At 44.9% G+C, this 17,172-nt stretch overlaps 1 protein-coding gene and 1 pseudogene across 1 annotated transcript; one reads left to right on the top strand and one right to left on the bottom strand.

The window, feature by feature from the left end:
* Positions 1-2,637: 2,637 nt before the first annotated feature.
* On the top strand, positions 2,638-6,848 carry IL10 (interleukin 10). Its single transcript, XM_008584712.1, has 5 exons — positions 2,638-2,854; positions 3,929-3,988; positions 4,279-4,431; positions 5,490-5,555; positions 6,668-6,848. Exons 1-5 carry the CDS (start codon positions 2,690-2,692, stop codon positions 6,758-6,760), a joined length of 537 nt encoding a protein of 178 aa, XP_008582934.1. The 5' UTR covers positions 2,638-2,689; the 3' UTR covers positions 6,761-6,848.
* Positions 6,849-10,000: 3,152 nt separating this feature from the next.
* On the bottom strand, positions 10,001-10,861 carry LOC103600442 (annotated as a pseudogene).
* Between the last annotated feature and the right edge of the window lie 6,311 nt (positions 10,862-17,172).

Below are 17,172 nucleotides of genomic sequence, written 5' to 3'. Positions count from 1 at the left end.
GATTTCAAACCAATGAGGGAAGGATCAGCTCTCCAGCAAATGGCCTGAAATCATTGGCTACACATTTCAAAACAAATAAAGAAGTCAGATCCTAACCTCAACCCTACTTTACGGATTAAAGAAAGATATAAATGGTTTTACACACTCCCTTCTCCCTGCCACTGTGTGTGTGTGTGTGTGTGTGTGTTTACACATGTATCTCAAGTCATGAGAAAAAAATGTAGGAGATGCTGCCTGTCTCCCTGAGTTGCTCTCCCTACCCTCTGGGTGCTTGCTGGTGCCAACACCAGCCTCCCTAGTGTTGCACCCTCCAGCTCTGGCCCAGGCTCACAGGGCATTCTGCTTTGCCCATGGGCCAGACTCAGTGATAAGTACCAGGTACACAAAGATAAACAAAACAACAACCTGCTTCGAGGAGCTCACAACCTACAGGTGAGACAAGGTGTGTACATGGATACAGCAATGCAGGCTTGTAGATCTCATAGTGAAGTAAGCATAGGCCACAGTGGCAAACAAAGGTAGGAGGGGGTCATGCTGCCTGGGTCAGAGAGGACCTCACAGCCTCAACTGGGGTTCGGACCCCTGGCCTGACTGGTCTGCCATGCTGATTCTGCACCTGGAACACCCAGCTCAGAGAGCTAAAGCAGACAGAGCCCAGAAAACCCAGGAGCCAAGAAGGAAGAAAAAAGGTGGAAGGGATGGGAAACCCAACTACTGGTCCCTTTCTCTCTGCTTCCTGGTGGCAGGACTCAGTACTCCTGAGCCCAGTATAAATCTGGCAGGAGCAGCAATCCCTGAATTAGCTTCATTCCATTTTCTAGAAGGCTCTTTGTCCCTTAACGAGTCTTAGGTTTTTGCACTGACACTTCCTGAAGGGTTGGGAGGAGAGGCCACGGTCCCCTGATCCTGACCCACAAGTCAGCACAGCAGGTACACCCACAGGGTGGGCCTGGACCCTCTCACACCTCCCCCGCTTCTCACTCCTGACTGGCTGGGCCCCAGGTGTCTGCCGCACTTGCTCTGGTGCCACAACCTTCTCCAGTGGGGCAGGTTCAGAACCCGATGTTATTGGAGATGTCCCAGTGCTGATACAGGAAGGGGAGGAAATAACACAAACACTGGGGATGCCTTCCATCTAAACCTGCTTGTTTCTTAATCCCAAAGCCCCCTGGCAGGCAGAAGGGAAGGTACTATTGCCCCCTTGGGACAGAGAGAAAACAGGCACAGGAAGGACTCGTGACTTGCCTTGGGTATAGAGTGACAGAGTGACCTGCCCCGGACTGGTGCTCTTCCCAGTTATTGTCTAAACTAAGGTGGTGGGAGAAGCTCCTATGGAAGCAGGAGGTCGAGGCACAATTAAAGGACACCCAGAGACTTTCTGGATATTTAAAGAAGTCCTGATGGCATTGGCCCCGTCTTCCCCCAGTAAAAATAGAACAACACTATTCACCCCAACCCCACCCGGCTACCCTGCCCCTGCCCACCACACACACACGTGCAAACCCAAGACAAGACTGCCAAGGCTTCTTTGGGAATGCGGGGAGGGGATAAATAAGAGGAAAGGAAGGGATCTGTCATCCAGCCTTCATGAGATCTGACTTATTTTCCTTGTTATTTCTACTTCGTCCTCCCCATTTTTCGAACTTTAGACTCCAGCCATAGAAGTTTACAACTAAAAGAAACCCTAAGGACTATTTAATCCAACCTTTCATTCTACACACTGAAGACTGAGTAGGGTGGGGTGAGAAGACCAAATTCTAGTTCCCTTATTTCTTCCCCATGTCACCTTAGGCAGGTTACTTAACCACTCCGTGCCTTGGTTTGCTCACTACACAATGGAGATAATAAGGATCATGGTGAGGACGACCTGACTGGTGTGCAACAAGTTTCCAGGAATTGTGGACTTCTCTTACTAACTGCCCCCAAGTACTGGGACAGTTGAGGAGGTGGAAACATGGGCCTGACAATCTACACACACCCAGCGCTGGAGAGGGAGGCTGGAGCTCAGTCCCGTGACCCTGCCTGTCCTGTAAGAAGCCAATCTTTAAGGGGCAGCCTTTGAACATAAAATGGAAGAACCAGAAGGGAGCTTTGAGGATATTAAGCCCATCCTCTCATTTCCACTTGGGGAAACTGAGGCCCAGACAGCTAACCCGACTTCCCAAATCAGCAAGGAGAATTCTTAGGTGTTTGACCCAGGTTGAAGAGAGTCCCAATTATTTCTCAATCCCAGTGCATCCTGGAAGGGCCAATTTATCCACGTCACTGTGACCTAGGAACACGCGAATGGAACTTACAGCTGTGAGCCTCTGCGTACAGCTCTTCTCCCCAGGAAATCAACGTTTTTGAGACGCTGAAAAATTGTTTAAAAAAGGAGAAAGAGAGAGATAGCCCATCCTAAAAATAGCTATAATGCAGAAGTTCATCTTCAACCAGTCCTTTTGCTTATGATGCAAAAAAAAATTGAAAACTTTAAGTTTAACGAATGCAAAGTTGGAGAGGTCTAAGGAAGGAGGAGCTTTAATCAGAAAAAAACCTTTGCCAGGAAATCTGTGACTCTGTGGCTTTTATGAATGGGAGGCCTCATTGAACCCACAATATAAAAGGGGACACAAGAGGTGAAGGTCTACACATCGGGGTCTTGCAAAACCAAAACCACAAGACTCGCAGAAGAAGGCAGAGTTCCGTCATGCCCAGCTCAGTACTGCTATGTTTCCTGGTCCTCCTGGCTGGGATAGGGGCCAGCCGAGGCCAGGGCACCCAGTCTGAGAACAGCTGCACCCACTTGCCAGCCAGCCTGCCCCACATGCTCCGAGAGCTCCGAGCTGCTTTCAGCAGGGTGAAGACTTTCTTTGTGAGTATGGTGCCCTTTTGTCCCTCCTTCCTTGCTGGCACTGCCTGAACTAGGCATTCTGCTGGAGCTATAAGAAGAGCTTCCCTCCTCCACCTTCACCTCCATCCCCAGCACCCATTCTCCCCATACTTAAGTTCTTAGGAGTCCTACATCAAGCCATGGGCTCCGAGAGCTCCGAGCTGCTTTCAGCAGGGTGAAGACTTTCTTTGTGAGTATGGTGCCCTTCTGTCCCTCCTTCCTTGCTGGCACTGCCTGAACTAGGCATTCTGCTGGAGCTATAAGAAGAGCTTCTCTCCTCCACCTTCACCTCCATCCCCAGCACCCATTCTCCCCATACTTAAGTTCTTAGGAGTCCTACATCAAGCCATGGGTTCAGTGAGGTAAGCTAAGCCCAGACGGTGTGGCAAATGTGCAGGCAAATCTGCATAAAAGGTAAATGCAGTCTTTCTCCTGTGCTCAGAAACTTTATAAGATTTCACTGGAGCTTGATACTTTATTGGCTGGGAGAAACCAGGAAGGGTCTCATTGGTCATATTGGTCTAAATATGTTCCCCGTACCTTGTGGCAGAGAAACATAAATTGCCTCTTCTTAGAAGACTTTCCAGACCTAAAAGATGGATGGTTTGGGAAGCACCATACATGGGGGAAACCTGCATTAGGAGATGCTTCCCATTCTCAGAGATCTTTTAGCCCTGGAGCTGGATGTCCACAGTAGGGAGAAGGAAAAGCAAAGGGCAGGACATGAGAGGAGGCTCGAGGCACTGAAGGATCGACGTGGCTGGCCCCTTACAGCCTTATGTGGCCCTGCAGAAAGAAGACCGGGACAAAGTCAACCTTCTGCTTTTGCTTCAAAATCAGCCAGATTTTAGCAATAACTTGATCCCAAGAGGGAGGACCTGATTGAACTAATGGTTCCAGCACCATTGAATCCTCTGATTATAAAACTCTCAATTTGGGGGCCAGAGCTACATTAATAAAAATCAAAAACTCTATAAATAAAAGGCCATCAGAAGGACATGCACTTCAGGTATTTTCCCAAACCCCAGGTTCATTCTCCTTTTGTTTCTCTTGCAGCAAATGAAGGATCAGCTGGACAGCATGTTGTTAAAGGAGTCCTTGCTGCAGGACTTTAAGGTGCGAGCCCTGCGGGTGGGTGGGGGTTGGGGGGCACTGCACAGCATGGTTAAGGGAAGGGAGGCTCTTTTTCATGACTGCAGGGAGCTGGGTCTGCTTCCTTCGCTTTGAAAAGGAGAAGTGGGAAGATCTTAACTCAGCACATACCCAGCAGCGGAGAGTTACAAAGCGCTCAGTTCTGGGGGGAGGCAGTTGGTTCAGGAAGGTTCCAAGAGGCAAAGCTAGCCTCTCAAGCTAGTTACAGCAGCCCTTCCCCCCAGTCACCCCCTACCTTTGGCTCCCGCCCTTAGGGTTACCTGGGTTGCCAAGCCTTGTCAGAGATGATCCAGTTTTACCTGGAGGAGGTGATGCCCCAGGCTGAGAACCACGACCCAGACATCAAGGAACATGTGAACTCCCTGGGAGAAAAACTGAAGACCCTCAGGCTGAGGCTGCGGCGCTGTGTGAGTAGCAGACCAGTTCTTTCCTTTGCCTCTGTCCCCAAAATACCAGGGTCTCCCACAGAGCAGCAAGGCCACTTGCATCCAGAGCCACCCCAAAGACCTAGACTGGCAGGGCAAGCTGTGAAGTTCAGAAAGCGCCTGGAGTCAGAGCTCTTGCTCATTTCTCTCTGAGCAGGGGTGGGGGCAGCTGCTAGGCATTTACATGTGAAGATTTGCAAACAGCTTTCCTGTTATTTGTGACTCATTTGTGGGTTATTAACTACTCCCCTCTGTCTTCATGAAAAGGACCCAGAGCTTCAGTCAGGGCTCCCTTGTTCCTTTGGACCTAGTCCCTGAGCCCAGAGCTGAGGCTCCCAAGTAGAGGAAACATCGCTCACCTCTTATTCTCAGGCTTTTGAAAGCAAAGCTGTCAGTGGGGCCTAACTGACTAACAGGATTTCCCTGGTATTTTAGAAGGGCCAGGGTGCTACACGTCCCCAGGCTAGTATCTATGAATAATTCCCCCAGATCATTTATTTCCCCAACTGAAATGATACCCTCACCACTAACGGTTTCCTTTTCTCTCTCACTGGTGTTGGCAAATCAGTTGTTCTCTGGTTGCAGGACAGGGCTGTCTATGCAAAGGGTTTGGTCCCGCAGCTGCAACTATGTTTCCATTCTTCAGGCACTTAGAAATAGTCCTCGGTGGCTAAGACTGAAGGAGAGGCTCAGGAAAGACGGGCTGGAAAAGGACAGTCTTAAAAATGCCTAGCTCAGCACTCCAGTAAACACTGTGGAGTTCTGCGGGAGGAAGCCCAAGACTTGGGTTTTTAACCAAGCCTTGCAAACATCTCAGAGTGGCTCCTAGAGAAATATGTTTCATCTCCCTGGGCTGTGTTTCTTCTCTGTCCCTTGGGTAATGGTAAAGATGAGGAACAGCTCAGTTCTCCCCAGAAGCTATAAGGGTAGATATTCAGGATGAATCTGGACCCTTCATCATGCTACCATCTTGTCCCCCAAGCGCTATGGGCACGGGAGCTGGGAGCCAGAGTCATTAACATTTTCTCTTTATTCCACAGCATCGATTTCTTCCCTGTGAAAATAAGAGCAAGTCAGTGGAGCAGGTGAAGAGCACCTTTAGTAAGGTGAGTTTGGATGGAGGCAGAGCAGGTTTGCAGAGCACAGCCTCTGTCCCCTCCCCAGAGGGTAGAGAGTAGCAGGTGCTCAGCGGGCCCCGTCCTGCACTCACAGAGAGTGTGGGAACCTGACAAATGGTGTGACCGCCTCAGCCAGTGAGGAGCTGCCGCCCCAGTTATATTTGTTTCTGTTAAGTGTTTTTGGGGCTTTCTAAATGACTGCTCCTCGCCTTTGCAGGCCTGCGGGTTGGCTTGGCCAGCCAGCCTGTGAACACAGTGAGCTGAGTGCTGGGGAGAGTGACAAAGGAAACAGAAAGTACAGAAAGTAGCTTGTTAGGAATTAAGGCTGAACCCACACGTGCAGGAAGCTGACACGTGAATGTGCACATACAAACACACCTGGGGGTTCAGCCTGGACTCGCCAAAACTCAGAATGAGCAGGAAGTGGAATTCTCACTAATGGGGGTTGGCTCAAGCTCACCTGCCATCTGCCTTTCCTCCTTCCCAAGGTGCCCGAGAATGTCACCACCCAAATCAAATGGGGTTTCACACTTCCAACTGTCCATGAGCTTCTTAAATCCCATTTCCCAGAAGCTATGTGGCCTATGTCCTCTTCATGGGCTGAGGACAGACACTGGGCAAGGTTCCAGCATCAGAGGTGTGAATCCCCTGACAGTATGCCAAAGCTCAGGGCAGGGCCTGCTCAGTCCATTGGTGGGAGATCACAGACATTGAAAAGGCTCCCTTCTCTCCTCCACTTACTGACATGCTTTCAAACTGCTTCCTTAAATGTCTTTTCATCAAATTCTACATAAGCATCATGTGAACACATGACCTTTAAAACTGCTGATGAGGCACCATTGTGAAGACTGTGCTTTGCAAAGTGAGGTCTCTTGCCAGCCGATAGTTGTGCTTCAGGCTGGAGAGATATGAAGGTCAATGCACAGCCTTTCCCGAGGCAGACGGGCATATCCTTAGCTCCCAGGATCTGTCCCTTCTCCTCCTGACACAAGGGAGTGAGTGCAGCTTCTGCACCCAGGGTCATGCCCATCCCGTCCAACGTGTGGGGGCTTAGTCCTCAGACGGGGTTTTAACTGAACGTTCCTTGTCTCTCTGCACAGCTCCAAGAGAAAGGTGTCTACAAAGCCATGAGTGAGTTTGACATCTTTATCAACTACATAGAAGACTACATGACAATGAAGATGAAAAACTGAACATCCAGGATGGCAACTCTGTAGACTCTAGGACATCAATTGGGGATCTCCAAAATCTGACCCAGGGTTCTGGGATAGCTGACCCAGCGAGGGACCCTGCTGTACCTCGCTCCTAGAATATTTATTACCTCTGATACCTCAACTCCCATTTCTATTTATTTACTGAGCTTCTCTGTGAACTGTTTAGAAAGAAGCCCAATATTATAATTTTTTCAATATTTATTATTTTCACCTTTGTTTAAGCTGTTTCCATAGGGTGACACCCTATGACATTTGAGTGTTTTAAGAGAAATTATAAGTTATATAAGGAAAAAGAAAGTTCCTTGGGGAGCCAACTGAAGCTTCCATTCCAAGCCTGACCACACTTTCCAGCTGTTGAGCTGTTTCCCTGACCTCCCACTAATTTCCCTTGTCCCTGGGCCCAGGGCTCCAAGAGTGTTACAAAGACTCTTATCATCTTAGGAAGAGAAACCAGGGAGCGCTTTTGATGATTAACTTCTTAGTGGCTCGGAGAGATTCCCCTGACCTCATTCCCCAACCACTTCATTCTCGAAAGCTGTGGCCAGCTTGTTATTTATAACAACCTAAAGTTGGTTCTAATAGAACTCAGTTTTAACTAGAAGTGATTCAATTCCTCTGGGAATGTTACGTTATTTGTCTGTCTTCATAACAGATTTTAATTTTGAATAAATAAATGGATCTTATTCAAATCATGTTATGGTGTCAGTTGACTCTTGTCTGACTCAAATTGTTCCCTCAAAACTTCCAGGACAGAAGAGAATGAGTGAATGAATTCTACATGCCACAGAAAGGAAGCCAGCTACCCTCACCCAGGAGAGAGGGGAGTTTCCAGAGCCGAGGAGGAGAAAAAGCTATTCTCACTTTAAAAGCTAGCAGCAAAAATCACTATGGTCTTCCCCATAATTCAGACCTTAAAAGATTTGTCCTTAAATCCTTAAAAATCATGCTGATTTTCAAGGCTAAAATTAGAAAGATAAGCAGGGAAGTTTTCAGTGTGTTTTTTTGCTTCTTCAAGCTCAGAGGTCCAGGGGTGAATACTAATTTGCTTGGGTTACAGTGAGAATTTTAGATAAAGTGCTAACATAGCTCCCAGCACTAGGAGACAGTCCCAGTGCATACAGTTCGTTGTTATTGGTGTTTACAACTAAAAACTCCCACCAAATACTCCTTGAACTGAGATCCTAGGCAACAGGGCTGACCCAACAGAGCAGAATATAAGCAAATTAGCTCTATGGGTAGGATACTCAAGGACTCGAGCTGTCACTCTTCCTAGGAGTACCCTCCCTGAGCCACCAAACAAATGTGCGATTGGCTTCTGACTGCGGTCTGTTGTATGGTGGCTGGGGAAGCCCTACTCAAAGCCCCGTGACTTGGAGAAGAGAGGGGGAAAGACTGGTCAGAGTGAACACCGATCCCCCTCACGCTCGGCCCAGGCAGCCCTGGTCGGGAGAGTGTGGGAGCTGGCTGCCTGTGGTCAGTTTTTCAGTAAGACCTGACTCACTTCGGTTAAAGTAACCAGAGGAAGGAAGTGGGAAGCATCAAAGCTGAAATTCTGAAATGAAAGGTTAGGGTTAAGAATGGAGGCTTGCAGAAGACGAGGGGAAAGGGGCTGAAGCTCTCTAGGCTGGGGCTCTCTATTTTAAACTGGAGAAGTCACAAGACCCTTGGCCTGAAAGGTTTAGGCAGGTTGGACTTACTGCCAGGCAATGTGCACTAACTGAAGCAGAAGGTTGGCGCTGCATTAGAGGGAATCAGGCATCTGAAACAGACAGAAACTCACCTGGATATGAAATTAACGATAGCTACAATTTATTGAGCACTTATTTTGAGTTTTTCAGTTCTAGGTATATACGAGGATACTTCGAAAAGTTCATGGAAAAACTGAATTGAAAGATAATACAATCTTTTCATGAACTTTTTGAAGTACCCTCCCTCAAATGTATCAGGCATACTATATGGTATTATTATTATTACTGCTTTCTATAAGAGAAATTTTTATTGTCAGTTTTCTATAAGCTCATAAATGTGGGGTGTTTTAGTGTTACATTTGCTTTATTGGGGTTCAGTAATCTAACAATCTGGCTCATGTTTGAAGCTCAAGTTTTTTGAACTACCATCCTAATCTCGCTTTTTTTTTCTAAGTGAAACTTCAAGTCTTTATTACTAAACTCACACAGAGTTAACTCTTTAACCAGGCTCATAACAAAAACATCTCTAACCAGATCAAAGATGGAGGTACAGACCTAACAAAGATTGTCTCTTTTTAAAAAAAGATTGAAAAAAAACTCTTTAACCAGGCTCATAACAAAAACATCTCTAACCAGATCAAAGATGGAGGTACAGACCCAACAAAGATTGTCTCTTTTTAAAAAAAGATTGAAAAAAAATATATATATATATGCATAAGTATTTTTTTAAAAAGTAAAATTCTCCAGGGTTGTAGAAAAAATATCCCAAAGTGATTTCAGTCAATAAAAAATAGCATTTGGCAGTTTATGTTGCCTTAAAGATCTCAACTCAGGATAACCCTAAGAGAAAATCATCCTCCACCCCATTAAAAAAAAAAAAAGGTCACTCCCCTTTTCTATTCTTCCTTGTTCAACTTCCACTGTTTATTCCAAGAAATGCCCAAAAAATAACAGGAGAAACAAGACCCAACTCACTTCTCTCAGCCTCTATCTGTTATGGCTCACACCAAGGACTATTCCTTAGGAATCTTTACCTCTACTACAACCAGGACATTGATCCCTAGTCTCTGGGCCAGATTTCTAGAAACTTGCAAAACATCTCCAAGCTTCCTTCAAGGAGGAACCGAAGAGACCCTTGAAAGATCAAGGGAGCCCATGATCCTGGTATGCCTGTGGGCCACGCACTGGGGGGCCTTTCTAACAAAAACACCCAACACCTTATAAGCTGAAGTTTAACATACCTGGTAAAAACAAGTAGCAGCAGGCACCAAACTACTGACTATACTAAGAGGTGCACACCTCCCCACTTTTCTCATAAAGGTAAAGGAGCTGAAGAGAGCCAGGTGAGTATTTGACCTCACCTGCATTTTAGGCCAAAGCCATAGTGCAGAGAAAGACACTGTCTTTGCTGTTTCTGCCATTCATGGGCAGCCTGGTTCATGGCTGCTTTCCAGAAGCTTTTTCCCCTCATGCAGAGTACTTAAGAATTAATAGGAAGCTTTTCCATTCAACTTCAGAACCGACAAATACTTCAATAGCAGCTTCTCAACGGTTCAGGATCAAGCTCCTTCCAGTCAGTGGGCTTCTTGCCAGACTTCCACAGCAGTTCATTGGTTTTAGAAAAAATGTCTACATCCAAAGAGCCCTCTATACATTAACAGTGGGGAGGTATGAATAGTCTCCAGTACACGGTGCCACTTCCTATAGATGGCACTGCCCTTCTGCTGAGCATAAGAGCCCCAGAGCAAGAAGACAAGGCAATTCAAGTTCTGATTTAGCCGGGACACAACCACATCAGTGAACTTCCAACCTCTCTCCTTATGAGAATTGGCTTGATGGGCCCGAACAGTGAGAACAGCCTTGAGTAGAACACCTTGTTTGGCTCACCCAGATAAACCTCCATGACCAGGATGTACAAAACCATCGATGTGGGTAGACAGCTCTTCATAAATGTTTTCCAAACTGGGTGAAGGTGGAACAGGTCTTTGAACACTAAAGCAGAGCCCATGCGCTTGACTGGGTCAGTGATGTGGATCCTGCCCCAGGATGCTTATGTCACACATTTGGATCCAGGTGAAGACTTGGTGTGGGGGTGGATAAAGAGTGTGGTGTTTTCTTTCTTCTGCAACAAATCCCATTAGCTTTACAGAGGATGGCTTCCCAAAGTCTCAGCTGAGATACTTCTTCCAACTCTCCCCAAAGCCCACAGGCACATTGCAGGTTGCGAGGGCTATGGCCTTGTCCTCTGGGTGCAGACCAGCTGCTCAGGGCTCAGCAGCGAGGAGGGTGGTGTGCAGGACTTGTCCTGTCCGGCCCGGGCCTTCTTGGTGGGGCTGGCCTGCAAGAGGTCCCTGCAGAGGACCTTTCCCGTGCACCAGACACAGTGACCCATGGCAGAAGATGCCCATTTGTGGAGCAGGTCAGAGCAAAACTGAACCGTGGAAGCCCAGAACTGAGCACAATCCAGACATTTGGAGGTTGGTACGCTGCGTCCCCCCTCTCCTCAGCTTCAGCCGCAACTGGTCCTGATTTGGCCAGCTCAGGGTGGCGGGCACATGGCTTCCTGGAGGGGCTCAGTGAGAAGAAGGAATAGCATGTCTTCTGGCCCATCATTCTGATCATCCCGGAGCCAAGGAGGGAGCAAAAGCTGGCTACCTGGGGACCCATGAGGCTGACGCCAGCTGTGGTGGTCAGCAGTTCAGTCCAGCTCCTTAAACCATGAGTTGATCATAGATTAACCTCAGGGAATTCACAGGCTTTGTATTTCTTACTTACCATCTGTTTGTGTGTGTCACTGTTCCAGTAGACCTGATATTTATGTTAATAACAATAGGTACATTGACTAAAGTTATTTGCTGGCCACTTTAAGTACTTGATATGTATTTGCTCACTTATTATCAGCATAAAACTATGAGGTATTAAATATTAATATCTCTATATTTCATATAATAAAAATGAAACCCAGAGAAGTTATATAATTTGCCCTTGGTTATCCAGCTATTAAGTGACACAGTGCATGATCTTAGTGATGGTGCTATACTCCTATACATAATTTTCACATATAAATTACTGCTTCATTCTTCTCTAACATTGTTCTGTTATGTCCCATTAAAAATTGAGATGTGGTTTGGTATGTGCAGTGGATTGAATTATGTCTCCCCTAAACTCCCTGAAGCTTGAATTGTGTCCCCCAATTTTTACGTATTAGAAACTTAACCCCCACTGTGACTGTTAAGAGGGTGGGAAATCCTATTATGGTAACTGAAAAATGTAGACTTGAAGAGGTGATTGGACTGTAGGACCTGCAGTAGTGAATGGATTTTAAATGATGGTCAGGGGCGTGGTTCTGAGGGCTTTTTTTTTTTTTAATTTTTATTTTTTCAAAGATGACTGGTAAGGGGATCCTAACCCTTGATTTGGTAGTAGGACCTGCAGTAGTGAATGGATTTTAAATGATGGTCAGGGGCGTGGTTCTGAGGGCTTTATTTTTTTTTAATTTTTATTTTTTCAAAGATGACTGGTAAGGGGATCCTAACCCTTGATTTGGTGGTGTGACAACTAAAGATCTGGCTCTGGGTCTCTAATGAGGTTGCTGTCAAAGTGACAGCGAGAGCTGCAACCATTTGAAGGCTTGGCTGGGGCTGGATTCATGGCTAAGACAGCTCACTCACGTGGCTGTTGGCAGCAGGTCTTGGTTCCTCACCAGCTATTGCCAGGTGGCCTTGCTTCCACTGCATGGGGCTTGAGTGTCCTCACAACATGGCAGCTGTGTTCCCTGGAGCCAACAATCCAAGATAGAATAAGGGGAAAGTTCCACCATCTTTATGACCTAATCTCAGAAATCTTATACCATCACTTCTGCACATTCTATTTGGTAGAAGTGAGTCTGCAAGTATAGCCCACATTCAAGGGAAGGGGAAATAGATACAAACTTTTGAAGGGAGGAGTATCAAAGAATTTGTGGACATATCTCAAAACTATCACATCCTTCTAAGAATTTAGAAGAAATAGGTGTGTGCTCCTGGGCTGGTGGGAGAAGGGGAGCAGTTGGGGACGCATAAGAGTGCAAGGATGGATCGTCATCGTTAGTGCTGCCATACTCAGTCCTTGCTCTTGTAGGCTCAGTCTAACATATTTACTTCTCCGGGCCTTCTTTTCTCATCTGGAAAACTAGCAAAACCTCTTCCCAGGTGCTATGGACTGAATGTGTATATTTACAAAATGTATATATCAAAGCCTTAACCCCCAAGGTGATGATATTTGAAGATGGGGCCGTTGGAAGGTAATTAGTGTTAGCTGAGGGTGGGGCCCTCATGATGAGGTCACATGAGCACACAGTGAGATAGCATCCATTTACAGGCCAAGAGAAGAGGACTCAGAATGAAACTTACCTTGCTAGCACCTTGATCTTGGACTTCCCAGCATCCAAAACTGAAAAAATAAGTTTCTGTTGTGTAAGCCACCCAGTCTGTCTTATTTTGCTATGGTAGCCTGAGCTGACTAATATACTAGGTTTGATATAAGGGCCAAATGAAATCTCAAGTATGAAGGCAGATACGTCTTTTGAATAGGGAGCACAGACATGAGGTTCTGATGGGGATTTGGGGGTACGGAGAGCAACAAACCTTTATTCTTTAAGAAGAGCGACCATTTCATCTCCTCCTACATCCATTTCTTTTCCCTCACACTGGAGTCTGGATAACAGTGGAGAATGAGAATTTGTGTTTGTATGTGGTCTCAGGCTGCTGGTCTCCCTGGTAGGACCAGTGAGCTTCCTACCCCTGAAACCTGTGATAACGATACGGTCACCCTACATAGCCACTGGCAGACATTAGACAGATAAAAAGCAAACAGGTTCTTCCACCCTGGAAGTGAGGCACAATTCAGAAGGAAGGGGATGAGATGAGAGATGAAAAAAAAAGAGGAGAGAGGCAAGCTGGCTCGATGGCAGAAGCTGCCCATTCTATGACATGTTTCCCCTCAAAACACTTGTCTGAGTGGATTTAATTGTGGAATGTGGGGACCAGCTTTAGGTCTGGGGTGATTTAGGGAAAAGCAGAAATAACACTCCAGGGAAAAAGGAGCTGGCTCATAAGAACAGAAACACAGAATTTGAAGTGATGGGAAGATCCTTGAACTTTCATAAGCTGCAGAACTGGCTACAGATTGAACCGCTTAACTCCATATCTCTGAGGGGCTAGTGGGTCCAACATGACATATGGGTCCCCTTATTCAATATCTCTTTTAGACACTAACTGATTTGGTGACTTTGGAGATTTTACTTAGTTTGTCTGGGACTCAGTTTCCTCAGTAAAGAAATAGAAAGTAGGTCTGAATAGATGGTTTCTAACCTGGGGCCACAAAGCAAAGGCACTCATGATGAGGAAAGGGTGTGTCTGAGAAATTTCCAAAACTGGAAAAAGTCTAATGGAAATTGTACGTTTACCACCACTCCCTCTCATAAATCTGCACGGGCTCTCCCTATCTGGCTAGAGTCATATCTACTTTGTGTGGGAAGACAGGATGCCTCACGCTAAACAGAAACTCTGGTTAGCACTCATCTATTATATTTTTGATCAACAAAACCAGAAAACAGCATTATTTCCTTTAAAATGTTTTAAGCAAAAGGTGATGTCAGCAGGATGGCAGAATAGATGATCGTGGTGTCGCTTTCTTCCACAACCAATCAACTTACAGCTATTAAAACACAAAAACTACCATCCTGTAATCACTGGAACCTGAGGGAAGGGGAGGAGAGACCCGCTGGGTCCACATAGGCATGGAAAGCTGCAGCAAGAAGGAGGAAGGGCCAGATGCAGCCCCAGTCACTCATGGAACAGCTACCAGCACACAGAGCAGCTATCTAAAGACAGCAAAGCCACAGCAGTGCCTTTTGTGTGAAGCTACTTGGAGTCTGCAGGGGAGAAGGGTGCTGTGATGACTGACAAAAGAAAAAAAAAATACTCCAAAGTACACCATCCCATTTCCCAGGCCAGCAATGTTGCTCCAAAGCTTCCTTCATGACTGAATATAAACGAGGCGCTGCTGCTTAGGGGAGAAAAAAATCACTCAGAGGTTGGTGAATCTTCCTGGGAGACTTGTGTGTTTGCAGTGCCAGAAATGGGGGGAGGGGAGGACCAGGAGATTACTGAGGAGCAATGTAACCAGCTGATCTGCCTTCTGATAAGCACAGGCACCACATGGTGGAGTCCAGTCAATGTGATAGAACTACAGGGGGCACAGTTTGTGGGAAAGACTCAGTCCTGAACCAGACTTTACATACAACACAGTGGCATTTGTGGTGTCCCTTCATGGCCCAAAAGTGACTAAAAGGTCGACACTTAAAATCCAGTCCACGCAAAAAACTCTCCCCAGTCTGAGAAACAACATTAAGGTAGCAATTTAGCTCAGGCACAGAGTTCAAGTTCTAGTCCCCATAGGAAGTTCCTTCAAATCCAGAAATTAACCACAGGACAGCAAATTAGTCCCAGTAAAGTTCTTAGGTGGTGGTGGTCACTACTAATCCACAGAATGGAGGGGGGGAAAAAAGACCAGAGACAAAATCCAGAAATTAACCACAGGACAGCAAATTAGTCCCAGTAAAGTTCTTAGGTGGTGGTGGTCACTACTAATCCACAGAATGGAGGGGGGGAAAAAAGACCAGAGACAAAGTTCTGACATTGAACTTTAAATAAATAAATAAATTATAATAAATATAAAACATAAAAAATAAATTATAATAAATCATAATTAATAAATAAATGAATTAATTAAATGTATTTTAAAATTAAATGTCTAATACCACCAAAGAACACCGATAAAACCTGAAAGAGGTAGCCATCTTCTCAAATGCCCAGGCAGCAATGAAAAGACTCAGAGATCAAGAAAGAACAGAGAAATATGATATCATCAAAGGAAACAAACAAAGCACCAGAAATGGACACAAGAAGAACAGTGGATTTATGAAATGTCTGGCAGAGAATTCAGAATAACCCTCTGAAAGATGATCAGGCAGTCACATGAAAATACAGACAGAAAACTAAATGATATTTGGAAAGCAATCAGGAGCAGAACAAGAAACTTGACAAAGAAACAGAATGAATTTTTAAAAAAGAAAGAAAGAAATTCTAGAAATAAAATATTGTTATCGGAACTGAAAAACTCAATAGAAAGCTCCAACAGCAGACTTGATCAAACAGAGAAAAGAATCCGTCCATGAGCTCAAAGACAGAACAGAAAATTATCCATTCAGAGGAGCAAAAAGAAAAAAGAATAACAAAAAAAAGAAACAGAATTACAGCAATTACATAACTTCTTCAAGCTAAATAACCTCTGCATAATTGGCATACCCAAAGGAGACAAAAAAAGAAGAGACCTAAAAAAGCATATTTAAGGAAATAATGGCTGAAAATTTCCCAAGTACAGAGAAAGATGACAGCATCCAAGTACAGGAAGCTCAGAGGTCACCAATCAAATTCAATCCAAAGAGGAACACCTCAAGGCACATCATAATCAAATTATCAAAAACCAAAGACAAAGAAAAAATACTGAAAGCAGCAAGAAAAAATAAACACATAACATTCAACAGAGCCCCAATAAGGCTTGTATCAGATTTATCAGTAGAAACCCTACAGGCCAGGAGAGAGTGAAATATATGTTCAAAGTGCTGAAGGAAAAAGACCGTCATCCACAAATTCTGTATCCAGCAAAACTAACCTTCAAAAATAAAGGAGAAATAAGGTTTTTCCCACATAAAAAAAAGCTAAGAGAATCGATCAACAATTAATCAATTTCCGGACCTGCCTTACAAGAAATGCTAAAGGAATTTCTTTGAGATAAAAGAAAATAACACTAAAGTGTAACAAGAAAACATTTGAAAGTACAAACTCACTAGTAAAGTAAGTACACAGACAATCTTAGAATACTCCAATTTTGTAAGGATGGTGAATAAACCACTTATATCCTTGTTATGAATTCTAAAGGACATACCCAACAAGATAATAACAAACTCAACAACCATATAAGAGATAGACAATATTAAAAGATGTAACTTCAGGGCTGGCCTGGTGGCGCACTGGATAGTGCACCGCTTGGGAAGCGCGGCGCCGCTCCCGCCGGAGGGTTCGGATCCCACATACAGACCGGTTCCCACTCACTGGCTGAGCGAGGCGCGAGAGCAACACCGAGGGTTGCAATCCCGTTGCCAGTCCCCGGTCCGGAACAGGGGCAAGTCCGGTACAGGGGCAACACTGAGGGTTGCGATCCATTGCCGGACACGGAAAAAGACAAAATAAAAATAAAAATAAAAATAAAAAATAAAAGATGTAACTTCAAACAAAAAAATGTCAAAAAGGTGTGGGGGTGTGGTGGAGGGAATGACATCAAAACAGATTTGGCTTTGGTTTTTTTCTTTTTTCTTAGTGATCAAAGTTAAGTTATTAGTACTTTAAAATAATCTGTTGTAACTATAACATACTTTTTGTAAGCCTGATGATAACCATAACACAAAAAACCTATAATAGACATACTAAAAATAAATAAGGAGAAATAAAAATATACTACTAGAGAAAACCACATAATTACAAAGGAAGACAGTAAGACCAGAAAAAAGGCAAAAAGGATCTACAAAACCAGAAAAAAAGTAACAAAATGGAAGTAATGAGTCCCTATATATCAATAATAACTATAAGTGTTAATTGATTA

This window comes from Galeopterus variegatus, unplaced genomic scaffold (genome assembly GCF_000696425.1).
Source record: "Galeopterus variegatus unplaced genomic scaffold, G_variegatus-3.0.2 Scaffold3343, whole genome shotgun sequence".
NCBI lineage: Eukaryota > Metazoa > Chordata > Mammalia > Dermoptera > Cynocephalidae > Galeopterus > Galeopterus variegatus.
The sequence above is the reverse complement of the archived record's forward strand: the minus strand, read 5'-3'. Positions and strand labels throughout refer to the sequence as shown.

Bases quoted from the DNA above. Each gene is read 5' to 3' on its own strand.
- IL10 (XM_008584712.1), top strand. From the start codon at position 2,690: ATGCCCAGCTCAGTACTGCTATGTTTCCTGGTCCTCCTGGCTGGGATA. The intron at 3,989-4,278 runs GTGCGAGCCCTG...TCCCGCCCTTAG, and splicing joins CCTTGCTGCAGGACTTTAAG to GGTTACCTGGGTTGCCAAGC. The intron at 4,432-5,489 runs GTGAGTAGCAGA...TTTATTCCACAG, and splicing joins GGCTGAGGCTGCGGCGCTGT to CATCGATTTCTTCCCTGTGA.